The sequence below is a fragment of the Fundulus heteroclitus genome, chromosome 20 (assembly GCF_011125445.2).
Source record: "Fundulus heteroclitus isolate FHET01 chromosome 20, MU-UCD_Fhet_4.1, whole genome shotgun sequence".
Classification (NCBI taxonomy): Eukaryota; Metazoa; Chordata; class Actinopteri; order Cyprinodontiformes; family Fundulidae; genus Fundulus; species Fundulus heteroclitus.
The window spans coordinates 1794476-1817384 of record NC_046380.1 but is presented as its reverse complement, the minus strand read 5'-3'; the positions used below and the strand labels follow the sequence as shown (position 1 = coordinate 1817384).

At 44.9% G+C, this 22909-nt stretch overlaps 1 protein-coding gene across 4 annotated transcripts in view; it reads right to left on the bottom strand.

Annotated features, from left to right (window-relative positions):
* The window catches only part of LOC105918746 (poly(rC)-binding protein 3), a 99839-nt gene that overhangs the window by 4287 nt on the left and 72643 nt on the right, over positions 1-22909 (bottom strand). For all 4 annotated transcript variants that reach the window (XM_036151754.1, XM_036151756.1, XM_036151758.1 and 1 more), the window contains 7 exons: positions 22214-22345; positions 21480-21608; positions 16748-16822; positions 11200-11271; positions 7393-7434; positions 7238-7313; positions 3165-3220 (listed from right to left, as the gene is read on the bottom strand). In XM_036151754.1, the coding sequence (XP_036007647.1) occupies positions 3165-3220; positions 7238-7313; positions 7393-7434; positions 11200-11271; positions 16748-16822; positions 21480-21608; positions 22214-22345 (582 nt within the window). The remainder of the gene's footprint in view (positions 1-3164; positions 3221-7237; positions 7314-7392; positions 7435-11199; positions 11272-16747; positions 16823-21479; positions 21609-22213; positions 22346-22909) is intronic.

Sequence of the window (22909 nt, the reverse complement as noted above, 5' to 3'; positions counted from 1 at the left end):
TCGGGCGCTGCCTTCCCTAGATGTGGAGGGGAAAAGTCAAAATATATATAGATTTTAAAAGTATTATTAATGTCAGTTTTTACTTAATAGTACGTGGCTACATGTAATAAGAATTATTAAAACACTTCTACTAATTGGCCAATCAGCATCGCCAAAATGAATGGCTTTGAGGCTCCTGGAGTCACAGCCCTAGCTGCACAGTGATAGGTGCACTTCATGCATGATGTCAGCGCTACATCCGGGTCACGGTGGTAGACAAAAACAGTTCTCGTCTACAACCTTGACAAAACGGGTGAATTAGAGCGTACTTTTAGTTTATTTTTGGAATCTAAACAAAGCCTACGACTTGTTGTGCTCCCGGTTGCACACAGAGGCATTCCAAATCATCGGATGTACGTTTCTTTCATTTACCGAAGGACAAAGAAAGAAGAAAGAAATGGATAATTTCAATGAAAAGGATGCAGGCAGACACTCCCAATGTACTGGGGGAGCCATCATACCACGACAGAACTTGCAGTCTACACTTCATCTCCTTAATTTTCATACAACTTAATTTTGCACTAGTCATTGTTCTACTTAAATAATTATATAAATAAAAAATTAGGATATATATTTAAGTCAAGACATAAACGTTCGTTTCGTAATAATATACATACATGTACAATGTATGCAAACCCTCTGGCATGAGTCTGTGAAAAGGATTAATAAGACAAAACCACCAAAATAATCCTTTGTGAACAATGTTTTTTTTTATTAATTAAATGCTTAAATTAATAATTTAAATTAATTTAGGCATTTAAGCGACTTTTAATTTGAATGCATGTGCTGGGTTAGGCAGGGAAGTCTATTGGCCAGCCCCACCAAGATTTCTTTTCACCAGCCGCCACTGTTCAAATGATAGACGATCCGACTCGGTCCAGTCTGACAGGATGGTTCACTTTCTGATTTGTTAACTAATAGTTGAAGCTTGGCTAACCGCTGCTGCAGCAATCCCTCCTGCTCAGCAAGCATGCGGCAACAGTGGGAAGAAAACAGAAAAGCCCACAGACCTTTTTGAATGTGAAGGTGCTCTCTCGTGTAATGTTTTCACCATAACACAGATATAAATGAGCACATATCTAGATTCCAGAAGAGATTTTTAGTCACAAGTCGAGTCAGATGGTGAAAACTCTCGTTCTACCAGAAATGGAGAGAGATGTTGCTGGAGGACAAAAAACAAAACATTTTGCCGCCTGATAAAAGGAACGTTTGTGACGTTTTTCCTTCAAATCCAAAGGAAAAATGTTTTTGTGGGTTTGTGGGAAATATTCAGACATGATGGTTTGCAGGAACACTGAAGGACAGTTTTAACAGAGAAGACCCGGTCAGTCTCCTGATGCCGGACCAGCTTCCAGGAACCATTGGGCTCCAGCACCATATGCTGCTTGGTTCTGCTGCCGTGGATCGGTAAAAATGATCCATAGAAACCATGACTGAGTCTCAATAAACAGAAGCTGAGCTGATGCACATCATCTGAGAGCGTCCTCATCAGAGATAGGTCTGCTTTCTCCGTGTTGGCGACGATAGTAGAACCATTTCAGACCGGGTCCAGAAGCGCAGTGACTTCCTGACTGGGACTCATGTTCACCATTAACCTCCCGCTGGTGTTGAAATAAACACGGAACCACGGACAACTAAACCATCGGTTCAGTTCTAGCTTCAGATAAAGGAGGAGGAGCAGAGAGAGACAACGGCGAGGCGGTTCTGGAGATGATGCGGTTCTCCTCTGGGTGAGCTGAAGGGTAAAATCAGGCAGAGGATGGGGCGGCGGCTATTTTTGGGCGATTCCCTGCTGCCCCTGTAATTTGTAAAGGTTTAGTGGAGGAGAAGGAGGCAGAGGGCTGTTGTTAAAGCGCCAGGATGTCATTAAGCTGCTCTGCTCGGCCCTGCTCACTGACTCACACACAAACCTATCTCACACTTTCATGCACAGCAGCTTAAAGCGCTCTCCGCTCTGACTTACTCTCCAGCGGGAGGATTCTCACACATGTAAGCAGGTCTGCGTTTTGGAAGTGATGCTGAAACGGTCCTTTGAAGGAAGAGAGAGCTGCCGGCTGGAGATCATCCCTTCATGAGGAAACATGACCTCACCACTGGGTCAGGATGGATGCTGCTCTGCTGCAGTCCGTACAAACATTATCTGCTCCTCCAGGGCTTTTAGTTCAGACGGAGCATAAACCACTAAAGGAGACGCGTGTGATTGAGACTGTTGGTGGAAATAAAGCCGTGGACTGCTCGTGGTGCAGCGCTGCAGCCTTCTGACCGTTGGGTGCTTCAGTCACTGCCTGATGGTGATGCTGGCTAAGCTAGGTCGCTGGTCTGCAGGTGGACCCGGCTCTGAGAATCTGAGAATTATGAATTTATATCAATAGTTTCTGATGAAACGCTGACTGTGTTTCACTTTATATTAGGACATGACTCCAGAAGGAGGAGCTTCTAATGTGTTATTAATAACAGGATGAGCTGCTGAGATGATGGAGAAGAAGACAAGTGGAGCAGAGAAACAGCTGACAGGATGGATGGATGGATGGATGAATGGATGGATGATGGATGAAGGATGGATGGATTGATGGACAGATGATGGATGAAGGATGGACGGATGGATGACAGATGATGGATGGATGAATGATTGATGGATGGATGATGGATGGATGGATGGATGGATGGATGGATGGATGGATGGATGGATGGATGGATGAAAAATAGATGGATGATGGATGGATGACAGATGGATGGATGATAGATTGATGGATGAAGGATGGATGGATGAATGGATGGATGAATAAATGGATGGATGGACAGATGGATGGATGATAGATGGATCAAGGATGGATGGACGGATGGATGAAGGATGGATGACAGATGATGGATGGATGGATGATGGATGGATGATGGATGGATGATGGATGGATTGATAGATGGATGGATAGATGGATGGATGATGGATGGACGTCTCTCTTCTCCAGTGTGGGGCTCCAGCTGACGAGTCACATGGTCTTGGTGTGACCATGTGACTCGTCAGCAGGAGCTGGTCAGAGGAACCATGGAGGAACCGCTTCAGGCCGGATGGTTCTGGTTCTGGTTCTGCAGCAGAGGAGGAGAACGGAGGCTGGAGTTTTACTCACGTCGTTTGGAATGAGGAGCTCCTGAGACGTGGTCTGGGAATTTGCCTCCACCGCTCCTGGGAAACAGAAAGACACGGATCACTGTGGCAGAACAAGAACCACACAGAACCGCAGGATGGGTTCTGGTTCTTTCACCAGAACCCATCCTGACCCTAACACTGTGTGGGCCAGATGGAGTCGTGGCTCTCCAGACACATGATGAAGCTTTGTGTCTTCATGTTGCAGCAGATCTGCCTCAGCTGTGTCAGCGGTGCTGGTTCTGAGCGGGAAAACTGCCTCCGGATCAGTAAAAACCCGATTTATGCTCAGGAATCTGATCTGCAACACAGATCTGCATCCAAACCTTCTCCTCCCATTTCTTTCTCACTTCTCAGATTTATTGATTTCTGATGAAAATCAACCAGAGGGATATCAGGCTCCTCTCCTGTGGAACCAACTCCCAGTTTTGGTCCGTGAGGCAGACACCCCGTCTACTTTTAAGACTAATCTTAAAACTTTCCTTTGTGACAAAGCTTCTAGTCAGAGTGGCTCATGTTACCCTGAGCTACCTCTATAGTTATGCTGCTATAGGCTTAGGCTGCTGGAGGACATCAGGGTCTATTTCTCTCACTCTGCTGAGTTCTCCTACTGCTCTCCAATCTGCATTGTTTGTTGTTATTTCAGCTTTTAACGTTTTATTCTCTGTCATTTTTCTCTTCATAGAAGGTACACCTGGTCTGGCGTTTTGTTAGCTGTGACATCATCAGGGGAGGCAGATCATCCTCTATCACCATCTAACATAGAAAGTACTCCTGGGTCAATGTGAGCTTCTGTGCTTTCTGTGTCTCTGCTCTGTCTTCGCTAACCCCCTGATATACTAAATAATTAATTTTGCTCTTTGACTATGTATTATGGGAAGAACTGGTTGACATAAACGAAGAGCAACATATATGCTCGTGCTCTGAGTTTTGCCTGTTATTTTGATTCTCACATAAAACTGAGAACAACGTGTTATTGTGTTTAACTTGTGGTGGGAACTTATGGCAATGTGTTGTGGGAAAGATTCAATCTCTGTATTCCTTATTTTGCTTATATTTGCTGTATTCTGAGTTCGCAATGTTATTTTGCTTCACACACTGCTGAGATGCTGGGAACGGTTTCTGTTTTGGAAACAGGACGAACAGATCAGATGGGAGAGAGAACTGGCCACTCTCGCTCCCACCTGATACTTTGTTTATGGGTATTACGGCCAGAGTCTGCCGTGGGTTTGCGTACAGACGCCCGGCCGCGTGTGTGCTACTCTACTGGGACTGACCCGGCTCTCCAGTCCTGTGCCGAGGTAGAGTGATTCTGAGAATTTGTTGAGCATCACACATGTTTGAAAGCTTGGTGCTTTAATGCTTGCTACTTTGCTATATTCTGTGGGGAATAATAAAAGGGCACAATTATTCTAGCAGAAACAGTGTTTGAGTCCTTATTTGTGTGTGGCCGATATCTCCCGATCCTTTATAAAAGTTTCATAAAACACCCCCAGTGGGTGGAGGCAGATGAGCGTTCACACTGAGCCTGGTTCTGGTTCTGCTGGAGGTTCTCCTCCCTGTTAAAGGGGAGTTTTCCTCTCCACTGTCGCTTCATGCATGCTCAGTATGAGGGATTGCTGCAAAGCCATCAACAATGCAGACGACTGTCCACTGTGGCTCTACGCTCTTTCAGGAGGAGTGAATGCTGCTTGGAGAGACTTGATGCAACCTGCTGGGTTTCCTTAGAGAGGAAACTTTCTCACCAACCTGGAGGATCTGATGGAGTCTGACTTTAGAAAGAGCCTTGATGAGTTACCAACATGTGAATTGGTGCTATATAAATAAAATTGAATTGAATTGAATTATTTTCCGTCTCCACATTGAGGTTCTGCTGCTGAGCTCAGAGGGCTTGAACCCAATGATGGGAACCGGATCCGTTTCCAGGTTTGAACAGAACAAGCTTCAGCCTCAGCCGTATCTGCAGCATCAACCCGTTCAGCTGCCACAGAACCGCATCATTCATCACTTATTCAAACATCTCCATGTTTTAGATCCTGCATGAATTTATGAACCATCCGTTTGCTCTGTCGCACGTTTGAAATCCGCCTCGGTTCCCCAGAAACAGCGTGACGCTCCCTGTTGTGGACGGAAAAGCAGAGCGAACAGCTCGACAGTCGGACCGCTGGCCCAGCTGGAGGCTTCTGATCAAAGCTCTCACAGTCAGATTAGTATTCATGGCGCCGCTCTGAAGTTCAGATTACACAACAGTTAAACGACCGTCCAGCAGAGAGCCTGAGAGGAAGTCTGAGCGCCTGATGAAAACTTCTGGCTGTGATCAAACTGGAGGGTAGAGACGCTGTTTTTAGAGAAAGGAGAAACGTCTCTGAGTAAAACCTCTATTTTTACAAAGTTAACACAGTAAAACCATTTAACAACACAGGAGGCACTAAAATGATTGTTTCTGGGAATTTTTCTATCATCATGTGAATTCTGAACTCCATCAGATTGTCGTTAATTAAAATACATTATTTCAATTCAGTTTTATTTATAAAGCATCAATTAACATCACACGTCATCATCAAGGCTCTTTCCAGAGTCAGACTCCATCAGATCCTCCAGGTTGGTGAGAAAGTTTCCTCTCTAAGGAAACCCAGCAGGTTGCATCAAGTCTCTCCAAGCAGCATTCACTCCTCCTGAAAGAGCGTAGAGCCACAGTGGACAGTCGTCTGCATTGTTGATGGCTTTGCAGCAATCCCTCATACTGAGCATGCATGAAGCGACAGTGGAGAGGAAAACTCCCCTTTAACAGGGAGGAGAACCTCCAGCAGAACCAGAACCAGGCTCAGTGTGAACGCTCATCTGCCTCCACCCACTGGGGCTTAGAGAAGACAGAGCAGAGACACAGAAAGCACAGAAGCTCACATTGACCCAGGAGTACTTTCTATGTTAGAGAAGACAGAGCAGAGACACAGAAAGCACAGAAGCTCACATTGACCCAGGAGTACTTTCTATGGTAGAGAAGACAGAGCAGAGACACAGAAAGCTCAGAAGCTCACATTGACCCAGGAGTACTTTCTATGGTAGATGGTAATAGAGGATGATCTGCCTCCCCTGATGATGTCACAGCTAACAGAACGCCAGACCAGGTGTACCTTCTATGAGGAGAAAATGACAGAGAACAAAAAGTTAAAAGCTGAAATAACAACAAACAATGCAGATTGGAGAGCAGTAGGAGAACTCAGCAGAGAGAGAGAAATAAACCCTGATGTCCTCCAGCAGCCTAAGCCTATAGCAGCATAACTATAGAGGTAGCTCAGGGTAACATGAGACACTCTGACTAGAAGCTTTGTCAAAAAGGAAAGTTTTAAGATTAGTCTTAAAAGTAGACGGGGTGTCTGCCTCACGGACCAAAACTGGGAGTTGGTTCCACAGGAGAGGAGCCTGATAGCTAAAGGATCTGCCTCCCATTCTACTTTTAGAGACTCTAGGAACCACCAGCAGACCTGCAGTCTGAGAGCGAAGTGCTCTGTTAGGAACATACGGGGTAATCAGAGCTCTGATATATGATGGAGCTTGATTATTAAGGGCTTTATACGTTAGAAGGAGAATTTTAAATTCTATTCTTGATTTAACAGGAAGCCAATGAAGGGAAGCTAAAATTGGAGAAATATGATCCACTAGATGTTCTGAGCAGAGTTGGTCTGTAGGGGGCGCTAGAAGAAGAAACCTTAGATAAATAGTGAAACAGAGATTACGAAATAAAAAGTAATTATCACATCTGGTCCGTCATAAAATGTGCTTGACTCCTGATTTTTCAGCAGTCCCGTTTCATTCTGAATTTATTCTCTTGTGTTTTCCTCTTTATCTAATGTTTCAGCGCTGAGGGACGTTGGACATTTCTATACCGTGTGTCCTGAAAGACTCTCCTCAGGCTGCAGCTCTCTGCTGCTGTGGCCAATCGGTAGTTTTCTGTAATTTTTCCTCCAATCAGATGAGTTTGTTGTAGCTGTCAATCAAAGCTTGGCTGGGCTTTAAATGCCACAGAATCAGAACAGAATGATGATGCACACGTACCAGGCAGGACTGTAGCCGACTGGCCGATGGACGCCAGGCCCTGCTGCTGCATGGACAGCTGCTGCAGCTTCATCAACTGGCAGAGAGACGGAGGACAGAAGCTGTGAGACGATGGAGCCGCTTCCACTAAATGCAGTGAAACAACGAGCTTTTACCTCTGAGTGTGGAATGCCGTAGTGACTCTGAACCGCGTACGTCTGAAAGAGAAGAAACGGAAAACAGTTCACTTTCCTACTCCCACAGAGACGCTGCAGAAGGAGACTTTGTCCCCAGAGGAGACGAGTCGTCTGGGGACAAAGTCTCCTCTGGGAGCGCCTCGAGTCGCTGGAACCCGCCTGGACCTGGGCCATGAACGGACCCGGCTGCTCCCAGAACCACAGCACCCTAGTTACAGCTGGACCCAAACCCAAACCCACAGCTTCTGCCCAGTTTGGACCTTAAAACAGATTCTGGGACTTTATTGAGACCAAAAGAGGCAGAAGCAGCTTTGAATCCCTTTACCACTTCACCAAAACCAGATGAGCAGTTTGGGCTCAGAGGTTCTGTCTGAAACAGGGCCAGGATGAGTTTGGGACCGCAGACATGAAAACTTTAAGCTTCGACTTAAATACGTCTGATTAGTTCTGGAATAAGTTGGACTCACTGACTCTCGTCCTCCTGCTGTTTATCTGCTATGTAGTTGTCTTTTTCTTCTTCATTTTCCTATCCAGGTTTTATTCCTCCACAGTTTCCTCCGTGGTTGGGGAGTTAATGTCTCCATCAGCGCCACGGTTCTGCTGCTTTAAGCCCAACTGTCTCCACGGCGGAGATGTTTCAGCGTCCTGCTGAGCCTCAGTGAGACGGAGGTCCTGCTGTTTTAACGGACGTGCCTGTCAGAGTGAACGGTTTTCTGCTGTCCACCTGTCCCCCCGTGTCTCAGGAGACGGTGACGTACCGGACTGTCCAGGCAGAACCTTCAGGCGTGAACTCCATGAGTAACAGGATGAGACATCGCCGGGCAGATCCTGGGAGCTGGTTCAGCTGAGGCACCTGTAGGGGGAGCTAGAGGGCCACTGTAGGGGGGGGGGGGGTTCCATCTAAGGTCCACTCATCTGCCATGGTAAGAACCAGGTTCCAGATACAAGAGGCAGAAAGGAGCTTTTATGGCCGGGTTCTGGACCCGGGTTCTGGACAGCTTCATCAGCGCCTAACGGGCTGTGGCGGTTCTACCAGACTGACTTCTAGGAAGTGCTGAGATGTTAAAGTTATTCACGGTTCCACCTGAAGAACTTAAAGTTTTTTAATCTGCCAGATCACGAGAAGTTTGTTCTTTATAATAAAAGAACAGAACGGAGACATTTAACTGCTTCTTAAAGTCATTTAAATTTTGGTTCTACGGGTTCTGGAGAACTTGGACTTGAAGGCCGACACAGTCTATTACTCGGTCAATCCCACTGAGACGTTCACTGGGATCACAAGAGGGGATTGCTTTTAAAACGGGAGCTTTTAAAAGCAATCCCCTGGTTACCTTTCTGTGTCTCTGCTCTGTCTTCTCTAACATAGAAAGTACTCCTGGGTCAATGTGAGCTTCTGTGCTTTCTGTGTCTCTGCTCTGTCTTCTCTACCACAGAAAGTACTCCTGGGTCAATGTGAGCTTCTGTGCTTTCTGTGTCTCTTCTCTGTCTTCTCTAACATAGAAAGTACTCCTGGGTCAATGTGAGCTTCTGAGCTTTCTGTGTCTCTGCTCTGTCTTCTCTAACATAGAAAGTACTCCTGGGTCAATGTGAGCTTCTGAGCTTTCTGTGTCTCTGCTCTGTCTTCTCTAACATAGAAAGTACTCCTGGGTCAATGTGAGCTTCTGTGCTTTCTGTATCTCTGCTCTGTCTTCTCTAACATAGAAAGTACTCCTGGGTCAACGTGAGCTTCTGAGCTTTCTGTGTCTCTTCTCTGTCTTCTCTAACATAGAAAGTACTCCTGGGTCAATGTGAGCTTCTGAGCTTTCTGTGTCTCTGCTCTGTCTTCTCTAACATAGAAAGTACTCCTGGGTCAATGTGAGCTTCTGTGCTTTCTGTATCTCTGCTCTGTCTTCTCTAACGTAGAAAGTACTCCTGGGTCAATGTGAGCTTCTGAGCTTTCTGTGTCTCTGCTCTGTCTTCTCTAACATAGAAAGTACTCCTGGGTCAATGTGAGCTTCTGAGCTTTCTGTGTCTCTGCTCTGTCTTCTCTACCATAGAAAGTACTCCTGGGTCAATGTGAGCTTCTGAGCTTTCTGTGTCTCTGCTCTGTCTTCTCTAACATAGAAAGTACTCCTGGGTCAATGTGAGCTTCTGAGCTTTCTGTGTCTCTGCTCTGTCTTCTCTACCATAGAAAGTACTCCTGGGTCAATGTGAGCTTCTGAGCTTTCTGTGTCTCTGCTCTGTCTTCTCTAAGCCCCAGTGGGTGGAGGCAGATGAGCGTTCACACTGAGCCTGGTTCTGGTTCTGCTGGAGGTTCTCCTCCCTGTTAAAGGGGAGTTTTCCTCTCCACTGTTGCTTCATGCATGCTCAGTATGAGGGATTGCTGCAAAGCCATCATCTTTAACTGAACTTGATTTTCTTGTATTTCGTGTTAAGCTCTAATATGAATGGATGTTGCACTTCCTCTGAGGCTAGACACGTTGAAGGGTTCAGTATCTCCATTTGAGGGCCTGCAGGTGAACGGTTACCTGGCCTCAGTTAGTGGGCGGAGCCAAACACCTGAATTCTCTGGTTGTGTTGTTAAAGTGTGGCTTCAAAAGCACAGCCCGGTAAAGACAGTTTGAGTTTTACAATCATTAACAGCTGTGCAACGAGAGGCTTTGTTCTGACATGAAAATCTGAAAACTGAGCAGCAACACCACCGAGGATGAGGAAGGATGAAGGTGGAGAGGGAATCAGCTTTATTCGCCACGTTTGTGACACAAACAAGAAATTTCCGTTTCACTTTGGCCTCAACAAAGATATTTTAAGCATCCGTGTATAAAAACTGAAATAAGAATATTTTTGCAGACATTCATGTTTTTACAAGCCAAGCTGAAAGAGGCGAGCTGTGCTGACATCATGTAGCAGCAACACGTACTGCAGAAATACAGGAAAACACATAAAAGACGTTAAAAACCGTCATGATTGAAGTGAGGCTTGTGGCGCTAATGAGAAACGGTGAGTTTTCAGAGCAGATGGTGATAATTACTACGAGGAAGACGAGGCCAGATTGGCTTAAAGAAGCCCTGACTGTTAAATCTGCTGCTGTTAGCAGGCGGCGCTCAGCAGCGCCACCTGGAGGCGAAACAGGAAGTGGTCTGCAGAGATGCTATCGCCTGACGCTGCTGTTAGCAGACGGCGCTCAGCAGCGCCACCTGGAGGCTAAACAGGAAGTGGCCTGCAGAGATGCTACAGCCTGACCTGACCCTGACGATCCTGTCTGCAGACCTGATTGGTCGAGGCAGTCTGGACCGGTTCTGTTCTGGGGATGATCCAAACGGACTGAAGGAGACGGTGGGACCGCCCGAGTCTCTGCAGGAGGTCCAGTCTCTGCTGGACCTTCTTGTCTGTGTGAGAGGACCAGCCCAGGTTCTGGGAAGGTTCTGGTGGTTCCTATGGAGTGGAAGTGTAATTATCCCTGGTGGGATCTGTTGTCTGTATTTAGGGTGTTCACTGGAGGGGCTGGTGCTGCTAAAACCCAACAACAATCAGCCCGGCTGTTTTGTTCTCCAGAACCTCAGCTGGGTTGGTTCTGGGATGTAAACCCGGCCCGATGAGGAGAACCCGGTGAATAAAAGAGCTTTTAGTCTAGAAAACGTTTGACATGATCACAACAACAAGACGCTGCTGGAAGACAGAACTCTGCTGTTTGGGTCAGCAGTCAGCACCATGAAGGACAAACAAACAGGTTCTTTAAATGTTCCAAATGGACCGGAACCAACAGGGAGCAGAGAGAGTGGTGCGGATCAGAAAGGTAAATCTCACCTGCTGCAGGTCCAGTCCTGCCTGGGCCACAGAGAACAGCGGGTGGGAGCCGAAGTCTGACGCCTCGAACACCTTCAGCACACAGAGACAGAATCAGAACCGAGATTGGGTCAGAACCGAAACCGAGTCAGAACCGAGACCGAGTCAGAACCGAGACCGGGTCAGAACCGACACCGAGTCAGAACCGAGACCGGGTCAGAACCGAGACTGGGTCAGAACCGACAGAGTCAGAACCGAGACCGGATCAGAACCGAGACCGGGTCAGAACCCAGACCGGGTCAGAACCGAGACCGTCTCTGTCTGAGGCTGTCAGACTGAGCGTGGTCACTAAGAAATCAACTAAAGGTTACAAACCTGTAAATTTAGCGATATAAAATAAAATTTAACATTTCAGAGGAAATTAAGTTTTCGTGATGATTTATTTTAACCCTCTATGGCATGATTTTTTATTTTTGGAGAAAAAAAAATATTTCACCCTGGTTTTTGAGAGCTTGGGCATCCCTTATAACATATCAGTCATAACATGTGTCCCCCTCTGCCCCCCCTACCAGATTTTGCTTTGTTGCCTCAGGGCAACAACATGCTATAAGAGTACTAAAACGCCAAGGTTTTCTATATGTTTATATAAGTGAAATGAAGAACAAACAAGCCATAACTGCATTAGAAGAAGTTTTATTTCAACAAGTATCAGCAACAAATGATTTATTAATCACTGGGTTAGAGATTAGCTGCGTGTTTATGTATGTGTTTATGTTTATGAATATATGTGTTCCTGTGGGGAAGTTTGAATCGCTTTCTCTTTTCTTACAAAACACAGTCTGTATTATTCTGTATGGAACCTCAAGAAGCAGTTGCTGGTGGATGTGAAACAGAGGTGGACATCACATTTTTGGCACTTTGCTTTAGGTGTACCTTTGCATCATGGTACCTTGCATCTCTCTTTCTCTTCATCCATGACCATCCAGTGGGATGTGCTGTACCAGACGCACATCGGGGACCGAAATGGGTGTAATGGGTCCTCTTCTCTTCTTTTCTTCATGCTCCCCAGCAATTGTGGAACTGGTATGATCTTACGCTCCAGATTCTTGCCACTTCTGCACAAGCTTTCTGCGATATACGACTTGAACGTATAAAGCTGTTCCTATTTTGTCATCCCATTGATGTTGCCGTAGCTCTTGTAGAGCAGCCAGGCAGTCACGATCATCATGTCAGTAAAGTGGAACATCAGCCGGTGATACCACTTCTTCAACCTTATTTTGTTGCGGTACAGTGCAATGAGAGAGTCCAGTAGGTCCATGCCACCCATATTCTTATTGTACTCTCTCACCACAACAGGACAGGGGACTTTGATTATTTTCTTTTGCTTGCCATCCCACCTATCAACCTCAGTAACTGGGTGTGCTCCAATGTAATTACTCAGAAGACTGACTGAACGCATGCAAGGATGTTTCTCCAACTATGTCCGTCTTCAGTTCAAAAGATCCACATCCAGCTCTCTTCAACTAAGCGTCACACATCAAGTTCACACCTGGTAATCTCTTGCTACGAACAGTACCAGTACAGTGAATTCCCTGCTGAGCAAGTGTGAGTATGAGAAGGACACGCGTGAACAAGTCGTCAAAGAACACCTTGTAGTTTTGCTGCTTGGGAATTGGCTGGGCCAGGCGGAGTACAACGTTGCCACTTGCTCCTACATCTGGCAGTTCAGGGGGTTGCACAACTCTACCTGTGTAGATCTCAAAATTGTGTGGGACACCATCAGAACTAACCAAGACAAGCATCTTGTAGCCCTATTTCTTTAGTTTTGATGGCAGGTATTGTTTCATTCTATTTTCTGTGAGTAATAGTACATAGTACAGCAAAAAAATTATTTTGGTGATGACTATGCATCTCTGCACTTCTCCATCCATGAGAATGTTATTGTTCAAACAAAAGTGGTCTAACTGCACAATGTTGCCCTGAGGCAACGAATGAAAAACTACCATTTTAGTAAATAAATAAAGACAAAAAGTGTCTTTACTCAATCAAATATGCTTATACACATATTAATGTACATCACAGATATTATTTATACAAAGTTATATAAATTTAAAAATGTTAAAAAGTGAAATATATCTTAACTTCTGCTAGCAGTATGTCCAAGCCGGCTGTGGTTCCAAAAAGGACTGTTTCACCCCCAGAGGAAAGGTCAGAGCCACGCCCACCTCAAATTTCATTGGTCACAGACTTATCACCAGACTTCTAAAGTAATATTTTATTTTAAAAAAATTAAAGGGGCAGTGTGAGGGCAAAAATTGTGGTTTGTTGCCTGAGGGCAACACCATGCCATAGAGGGTTAAAGGATTCCGTTTGTTCTTTTATTCCAACACGCATTCATGTTTTTCTTTTCTACTTTTTCCAAGTTTATCCATTTATTCTTTAAATGATTCATTCAGACTTTTTCTTTTAAACTATTGAAAATTTTTTTTATTCCAGAAAGAAATGTGGGCGAGAAACGGAGGATTAAACAGACAAAAAATACCAAAACATCTGTAATCTTTCCACTAAATAAACAATAATAATAATAATAATAATAATAATAATAATAATAAACGATAAACTGAGTTTTATTTATTTATTTAACAAATTAATGGAGATTTTATGTTTGTTTTATTTTTAAATTAATGACCAAATCCTTAAATATGTAAGTTTTAGTTGTTTTATCTGATCGTATTTATGGTTCTGGCCCTTTGGACTCATCCCTGCTGAGCTTTTCTGGGTTTGTTCCCACTGGGAGGAGAACCGGGACAGAACCGGACCAGATTCCCCTCTGGACCGCGGTTCTCTCAGGAACCGGATCCATCCATGACCCGAGGAACACGCCCACCTCCTGCAGAACAGAACTTCTTTCAGAGCGGGTCGGTCCGAACCTGAGGGCTGGTTCTGACTCGTTAGTCCAGCAGAACGTTCTGCCTGTGAACCCTGTAAATCTGGACTTTCTGAACCAGTAAAAACAGCTCTGGTCATAAATATCTGGCACCAAACGGACAGAACCGTGTGTAAAGTTCTGGTTCTGCTGCTCGGCGCCTCAGAGCCTCTCAGTATTCATGCACAGCAAACCGAGCAGCTCCGACATCCGCAGCGAGACGCCGACTCCAAACAATCCCGTTCCGGTCCAGTGAGGCGTGACCAGAACAGACAGAACCCTGTAGCGCCGGCCTCTCTGGGAGAATCTCTCGGTACCGGCCGCCTGACAAGCCGCTCAGCACCAGCGCACACGGACTGACGGACCTCCGTCCCTGAAAGGCTTTAACGAACCTTCAGGGAAAACCGCTGGAGACGGACGGCACCGGGTCGATTCTGCTGGTACCGAGCGAACATCTGAGGAGGCTACAGACGAAGGTGATCATGGTGACCTTCATCTTTTTACACGTAAACATGTAACTTTACATATTTATTTGTTATTATTGGATAATTTCTGCCATTTCTGGACCAATCCAAACTGGACCTTCATTGTTTCTCCCTGCAGAGACAGAGGGAGCTGGGTGGGGGGGGGGGGGGGGGGGGACCCTTCTCAGGGGCCTCCAGAGGGACTACAATAAAAACTACAATATTCCCTCATGTTGGCCTAAACATCTATAAACGCCCTAAATGTGGACGAGACTATTTTATAATCTCCTCCCAGGAATCTGGATCTATCTACGGCGTAAACTCAGCGACGCTTTTCAGGTCTAACTGGTCTTAGTTTAACATTATTAAAGTGTCCAGGAATTAAATCTTATCGCATATTACGATGAAATAAAACTAAACTGGGACAAAATAATCTGAGCATTTTGTCAAACTAAATTAAAATGACCCTTTTCCAGCGGCCAATCATTTCCCTTCCTCCACTAAGCCCCGCCCTGTTCCACCCACCAATCAGACCAATTAATCACATCCCTCTCTGTTTGTCCTCCCCTCCCTCCTCTCTCTCCTCTCCCTCCTCCTCTGTTTCTTCACTCAGCACCGTTCCTTAACTACAGTGACTTACAGACGGGACGTTTCATCCAAACGTCCCTCTAAATTACTTTCACTGCTCAATGAAACCAAACGTTCGCTTAACGACCGGCTCCCTCATCACGTCTTCTCTCCAGCCCAGCGGCTCCTCCGCTCTGTTTCCTGCATCTCGTCCTGGCGTAAAATCAAGTGTTTGGTTCTGTTGTTGTCGGCTAAATCTACGCTGATCTGATCGTTTTCTGACTGTGTACAGGATCTGATTCATGCATTTTTGTAACCGATGGAACCAAAGTGTTTTTTTTTACGAAGATAAAGCTTAGATTTGCATTATCAAAGTTAAAAAATTGGCATTTACTGTGTAAATATGTAGCTGAATGGTAAAGCTTAGACTCACTAAAATCCCAAAGCTATCCAAAAAGTTAGAAGAGCCACAATCTTAGAAATAATCAGTTAAATGTTTGATTATATTGCCAATGCAGTACGCTTTGACTTTTCTGGCAGATCCTCATTCCTTTTTTTATATATATAGAAAATAAATAAAAATAAAATAATAATAAATAAAATAAAATAAATAAATATATAATTAATAATAATAATAATAAAGGAAGCAAATCTTGGAGCTGTCTCTCTTCATTTACTTCAGAACAGAATTTAAAGATTCTCATTCTTGCACATAAAGCTCAGAATAAGCCTATATTTCAGATTAAAAGACATGCTGGTGAGGTCGGCCATTAGTGGCGGCGCGCTCAGGCTAACCCTCCATCTCAGCTGCGTAATATCTTTGATGTATAATAACGAAGCACTTTACTTAATTTTTCCATGCATGCGCAGCAATAGACTTATTCTAGGAGAATAAAAACCCAGATCACTCTGCTCCTTCCTCTCCATTTATGGATTATTGGCAGATATTGCTGCCATCAGCTCCCATCCTGTCCTCTCAGCCTACAGCCGGCTGACTTTAATCCTGCTGCAGTTTGGTCTGCTTGAAAATGACTTGTTTTCTTCTACTGTCGCCACATGCTTGCTCAGTAGTGTGAATACATGCAGCGCTGTATAACAGTAAGAAGACTGAACGTATCTGACCATATGAACTGAAGCGGTAACAACTGAGGCCAAACTGGCAGACAGCTGCATCTGAATTAGAACCATTTGTGCCCTGAAAGAACATTTGTTGCCAATTTGAATTAAATATGAATTAAAATCTAATATAAAGAGCCGGTTTCCTTCACTGGAAATGACAGAACTAAACCAAACCTACGATCAAACAGGCAATCAGAGAGTCCATGTGCCTCTGTTAGATCTGGTGTTTCTTAGTAAATGCAATATTAATAAACCGCGTAACGAGCATGCATGCTCGGTAGGATCGTATTTCTCTGTCAGAACAGCAATAAATCAATAAAAAGTGTTTGAGGATGAATGAAGCCTCGTAATCAGAACAGTTCGAATGCTTGCTGTTTGCAGCCGCTTTGATTTTTACTCCAGGTGATTAATAACGTTTGACTGAGGCGTGTTGTTGAAGGATCGGTGCAACAGAAGCAGAAAACAGGCTTCCTGAAGCTCCCGTGAAGCTCACCTGGTTTCCTGCCAGCAGCATGGTTCCAGGACTCGGACTGGGCCGGTAGGGAATGGTCGCTCCTTTAGGTGGAGACTACAGAGGGACAAACACAACCACATCAGGAGAAACTGAGGAGCAGAGAGTTTACTAAACGTGTAGAAATATAAATTTCTCAGCTTTCTTTTCATTTTTTAGTAGCAACAGCAGGAAGAGTTGGTTTCTGACCCACTGTGGTTAAAACCCTCCTGCTCCTTGTTTTCTGTCTGCCTTTACTTTGGATCACAGAAGCATTTCTGTCCAGACCTGAAGGCTTTTGGTTAAACTGGGTCTGCATTCCGGTCCCAGACACCAGAACCAGAACCAGGCTCTGTGTTGTTGGGTTAACAGTCTCTGCTTTAATTCACCTTTCTCTGCTGTTTATTCATCACCTCCCACTCAGACGGGATGTTTTCCTGCTGGTAGGAGCATTTTTCAGCCTCTTTCTGTTGTCCTGTGCAGCTGATGAAGGTCTGACGGCTGCAGACTGGTCATAATGATGTGCTGCATTTATGAGCAGTCTGCACCTGGCAGCACTTCTGCGTTTGAACCAAACTGAACCGTCTGAATGTTCTCTGTGTGCTGGAGGTGAAACACGTTCTCTGAGCTGATCAGCCATCCTGACAGGAGGGGGAGAACCAGGACACACATCTGTCTCCAGAGCAGGAAACGAGCCGATCCAAAGCACTCCACACCAAAGCAGTGCAGGAATCACCGGGAGCTTATAGAGCTGCCAGCTGTTTATTAATCAGCACGGTTTGATGAACAATATTAAACATCTAATTATACTGTTGTTTAACCATCAGGAAGAGTTTCTCATTTTTATGTCATTCCTCTACCTCTGCCTGGTGTTTTTGATTTTGTACTAATTTCATAAACGAGAAACCCTTTCAGTTTTGGACTCAATGAAACCTTTTGACACATGACCTGAGGCTTAGATTGTTCATCCTAAACTGGAATATTTTTAAGAAATATTTTTAATGCTGCATTGCATTGCTATGCATTGGATTAGGGTTATTTCAATTAAAGTTATGGACTTTTAAGTCATTACAGCCCTTTCTCCAGTTTTAATATAGACTCTACAGTGTTGGATGGGCAGATGGTTGGATGGTAAAATTCATGCTTTGCTGATATTTTTGCCTCGGCTGCTTTTTAACTTCACATCATTGCTGCTCTTCTTGTGATTATTATGCATTAATGAAATATTTTGCGTTCTGGTGTTGCTCCGGTGCCACTAGAAGGAGCTCAGGTTCCACCGCTGGTCCATGCAACCCGTTTTGAACCGTGGGGACCGGGGATTAACTATGGAAATATTTTTTTTCCCATACTTATCTCAAAATGGAAAATAGAATTGAAGTGAAGAAGCTTTTTGGTCCAGAGGTGAAAAGTCTTCAGGAGACAAGATTTGTGTAGCATCCATGGGTTGCTGCCTCCAGTCAGGAAAAGAACCAGCTGCCTTAGAACCTCCTCACTAACTTGTGCTTCAGTCGTCTGTCTTTATGACTTTATTCTGCTTAAACTGAGCGAGAACAAACTTTGCATTTAAAACATTTCTCTTTAATTTTGGAGCCGGACCTCCATCGATCCAGCAGGACCAGGATTTATGGGACTGTTACATCCCTGCAGCCTGAGCAAAGACGGTGGGAATATTCAGCGATTACAGTTTGCCCAGATAAATATCAAAGCAAAGCCTGTTTCCTGACGCTAAGGTCGCACATCCTTCAGTGTATCGTGACGATATTTAAGGTTTTTATCTCAAAGGTTCCTGTCAGGTCCAATGACTGGGAGGGCTGCAGAGGTTTCTACAAAGTTCTACAAAATAAAACTTTTTATGAAGCTGGATCTCTGAAGAAACAGACAGAATGACTCAGAGATCCAAGTTTAAATCTGAAATAAATAAATCTGAATTATCTCACAGAAAAAGCCACCGACAAACTACAGTAAACTACAAAAGATGATTTTAAACATTAGAATCCAGCATTCAGAGCTTCTGTGTTCCTGATGGTTATAAAGAGGTTCCACATTTAGATATTACTCATAAAACAACATTTATTTTTGCTCTAGAACTCCTCAGGCATTAAACCATCTAACATGTTTTATAACACGTCAACAATCCAAAAGCTGCATTAAAGACGTTCTTCCCTCTGGAGCGGTGGTGTCCAAACTTTTTGTCATGTGGGCCAAAACTATCCGAGGGCCAAGAAACCTACATTAAAAAAAATAAAATAATAATTTCCCCAAATTTTTTTTACCTGTTCCACAAACTTTGATAATTTTTATTAAAAAAAATAAGTCAGATTTTCTGTAGGACAAAGAACGCATAATTGTAGAACTTTTACCTTATTAAAAACTGGTCATCCAGTTTGCAAACTGCTTTGCTAACTGGATGAACATCTCAATCATTAAAAAAAATTAACAATTAGTCTTGTCTAAACTCAGCATTAAAAACAGGACTTGCTGTATTTAGCTAATTTAAGTAAACGAGTTAAAGTGAATAGATGGGGTCCTATTTGCTATGAAATGAAACAGAACGCAGACGGTGTGGTAATTAAAAGATGAATACTTTGCGTTGTACCTGAAATTTTCAATTGCAGGAAGATTTTAGTTTGTCTGATAATTTTGCGGTCATTAAAAATAAGAATGATTCCTGCTGGTTGGCCAAATAAATCTTGAACTGCAGTTGTGGGCCACAGAAAATCTGTCCAGGGGCCACAAATGGCCAGGACTAAAGAATCAGGACTAAACTTTCTGCTCCATCTTATTTTTTCCTGACTTTAGACCGTAGTGACGGTGCAGTGGGTTGCACTGTTGCCTTGCAGCAGGAAGGTCTTGAGTTAAATTCCCAGGGTTGACCTGGGAGTTTCCTGCATGTTCCTCCTGTGCATGCACAGGTTCTCTCTGGGCGCTCCAGCCTCCTCCTACGGTGCAGAAACACGACTGACTGCTCTCTAAACTGCCTTCAGGTGTGAGTGTGTGCAGCTTTCCTTGTGCTGGGAGTCTGTGATGGACCGGCGCCCTGTCCAGGTGACCCTGCATGGATAAGCGGGTATAGATGACTGACGGATGATTCCTTTAATTGCTTGCCCTCCCACTAATAAATGCATATGATATGACATTAAAATGTTCCTTTTCCCAAACTAAGTGCGGCTAGCAGACACCTGGGCTGGAAACCGGACGGATAACGTTCCGTCAGGGAGGGAAAGCGGATAAAACACTTTCCTTTCAGAGAAGGAAAACAGAATAAAGACAGAGAATGAAATCTAGCTGAGGGTGGCGGTTTTGTTTCCTTCTCCCAGACCTGGACGCTGGGAATATCAATGAGCTTCTGGAGCCTTTGAGTTCACCGTCTGCAGCCTGAAGCTCATCCTGATCACAGCGCTACCATGGACCGGATGTTAGTGATTCCCTGAGGATGAGCAGGAAGGTGGACAGCAGCAGAATGAAGCTTTATCAGCAGATATCAGGAAGGAAAGGACGAGGGATCAAGCTTTCTGCTGGACCATCAGGAGGCTTCAGACAGGAAGCTGCTCTGATGTCAGGATCTCTGGTTTAATTAAGTCTGAGCTAATGTCCATCCTGTGACAGCAGCTCTTATTTACCGCTCTGCCTGTGGGATGAAGCCGCTGAGATGATCGCCTGAACCTGCAGCTGCCCTCGCTTCAGCTCAGGTTTATAATGAGCTGCAGCTCCGCGCTCAGCTGTCAGCTCCCACCGGTTCCGTCCCCTCATTGTGTTATTTTTGACCACAGAGAGCCACCGTAGATGACCTGCTCTGCAGCAAACAGCCGAGACGCACAGAGCGGAGGATAATTCAGTATTTCAGGAGAAACTCCAGCTGTCTGAAATCAGACGAGCTTTTCTTCACAGATCATCCAACCGTGCCTCATCTGGGTTCATCTAATCTGAGAAGTTACATCAAATCAAATCCTCTCTGGTCTCAACTTGTGGACCAAACCCTGGATGATCAAGACCCGCTCTGGTCTTCACACAGTTTGGCCGTTTCTCTTTTGAAGAGGTGACCACAGGTTCTCAGTGGGATTCAAACCTGAGGAGAACATTGATGTTCAGATCTTTGATCCATGCCACTCTGGCCTTGTGGTTCCATCATGGCCCACAGAACCTCACCAAACTGTTCCTGGATGGTTAGAAGCTGCTCCTGGAGGATGATTTTCATCCACCTGCTCATCAATGGCAGCGTTCCTGGAGCAGGCGTGGCAGCAGGACCAGTCCATGTTGCTCCGGTCCATCTAAGTCCTTCCTGCAGAGCCAGTCTGTCCTCCATGGCTCTGCTGAACAGATTTGTCTCACTGAACCCTGATCCTGACTCTGATGAACCCTGACTTTCTGCCGTTGCTGAGCAAGCTCTGCCCTGGCGGCAACATGGCTGTGTCTTCAGTTTTCTGGACTCTCTTTTGCTTCCTAAAGTTTCTTGTCTGCGGTGCAAACTTTCAGCCTGAAGTTCTTGATCTAGAACTCTGTTGGTCCGGCTGCAGCGTTTCTCTCAGGAAACCGTCGTTAACCCCAGAACTCCTCATCTGCTGCTCAGCAGAAATTAGATATTTATGGATTTTTTTAAAGTTCCTAGCACTAAACTAATCAATGAGCGCACAATGATCTAAAAACAAGGAGCATGCAGACACAACTCTTCAGGTGATTGTAAAGAGAAGTGACCAAAAATAAAACAGTTTATTTATATATCTGCAGACGACCGTACCTCGAGAATAACCGTGCAGATGAGTTTAACGCACTGGATGATGGCGTCCTGGCCTCCTGATATCGTCACCTCCCTCTCTGTGGAGTTAGGGAGGAGGTCACCGGCCACCTGGACCTGCGCACCTGTGGTCTGCACACACACACACACACACACACACACACACACACACACACACACACACACACACACACACACACACACACACACACACACACACACACACACACACGGTTTAAGGTTAAAAAGTCTGCTTTCATTCAGCGACACGTTTGCGTTGTTTTGTCAAAGTTTCAGTCTGGACTGGAAACAGATTTCTGAATAAAGCTCAGTGTCTGAATAAATCAAGCTTCTGCTTCTCTCTGCTTGGTCTCAGCACCTCATTCACAAAGCAAATAGCAGTAATGATGAGGAGGTGCAAATGCCAACATCAAGTCTAGCTGATGCAGGCCAGACTGAAGCTTTTAATCTACAACCTACATCTGACCTTCACCACAAACAACAAAGAGAGAAAAAAGCTAAATTTCACCAAACAAGGTCCAGAGGCATCAGTTAAACTTAAATAACAACGTTATATGTGTGAGACACGACTGATAGGAAAACCAGCCAAATGAAGCTTTAATTATAACAATTGTAATGTGTCACAAACCCGTACCTGGAACATTAAACCACGATTTAAAAGGACTGCTAGCTTCATTGTGACGTCCCGTTTGTCTAGCTTTGCTCTGAAGACTCACCTCTCTGATCTCCTTGATCTTGGATCCACCTTTCCCGATGAGGGAGCCGCACTGGCTGGCAGGGATGACCAGCCGCAGGGTGACCGGAGGCTTGCTGGTCACTGTGCCGTTAGCTACCAGAGCTGCCAGGTCCTGCGAAGGAGGCAGACAACAGGAGGCAGACAGATTTACTCAGAGAGGTTTGCTCTGCCATCATCCCATCACACATGCAGGGCTGCACCACCTGTCAGTGTGGAAACTGAGGAGTTTCCCACGTTGAAGTAAATTACTTCAAACGAAAAAACACCCCAGAATAATGACGTAGCTGTAATTAACGCCACATGAGATCAATTCAATTCAGTTATATTCATATAGCTACAATCCACAACATCCCATCATCTCAAGGCTCTTTCCAAAGTCAGATTCCATCAGATCCTCCAGGTTGGTGAGAAAGTTTCCTCTCTAAGGAAACCCAGCAGGTTGCATCAAGTCTCTCCAAGCAGCATTCACTCCTCCTGAAAGAGCGTAGAGCCACAGTGGACAGTCGTCTGCATTGTTGATGGCTTTGCAGCAATCCCTCATACTGAGCATGCATGAAGCGACAGTGGAGAGGAAAACTCCCCTTTAACAGGGAGGAGAACCTCCAGCAGAACCAGAACCAGGCTCAGTGTGAACGCTCATCTGCCTCCACCCACTGGGGCTTAGAGAAGACAGAGC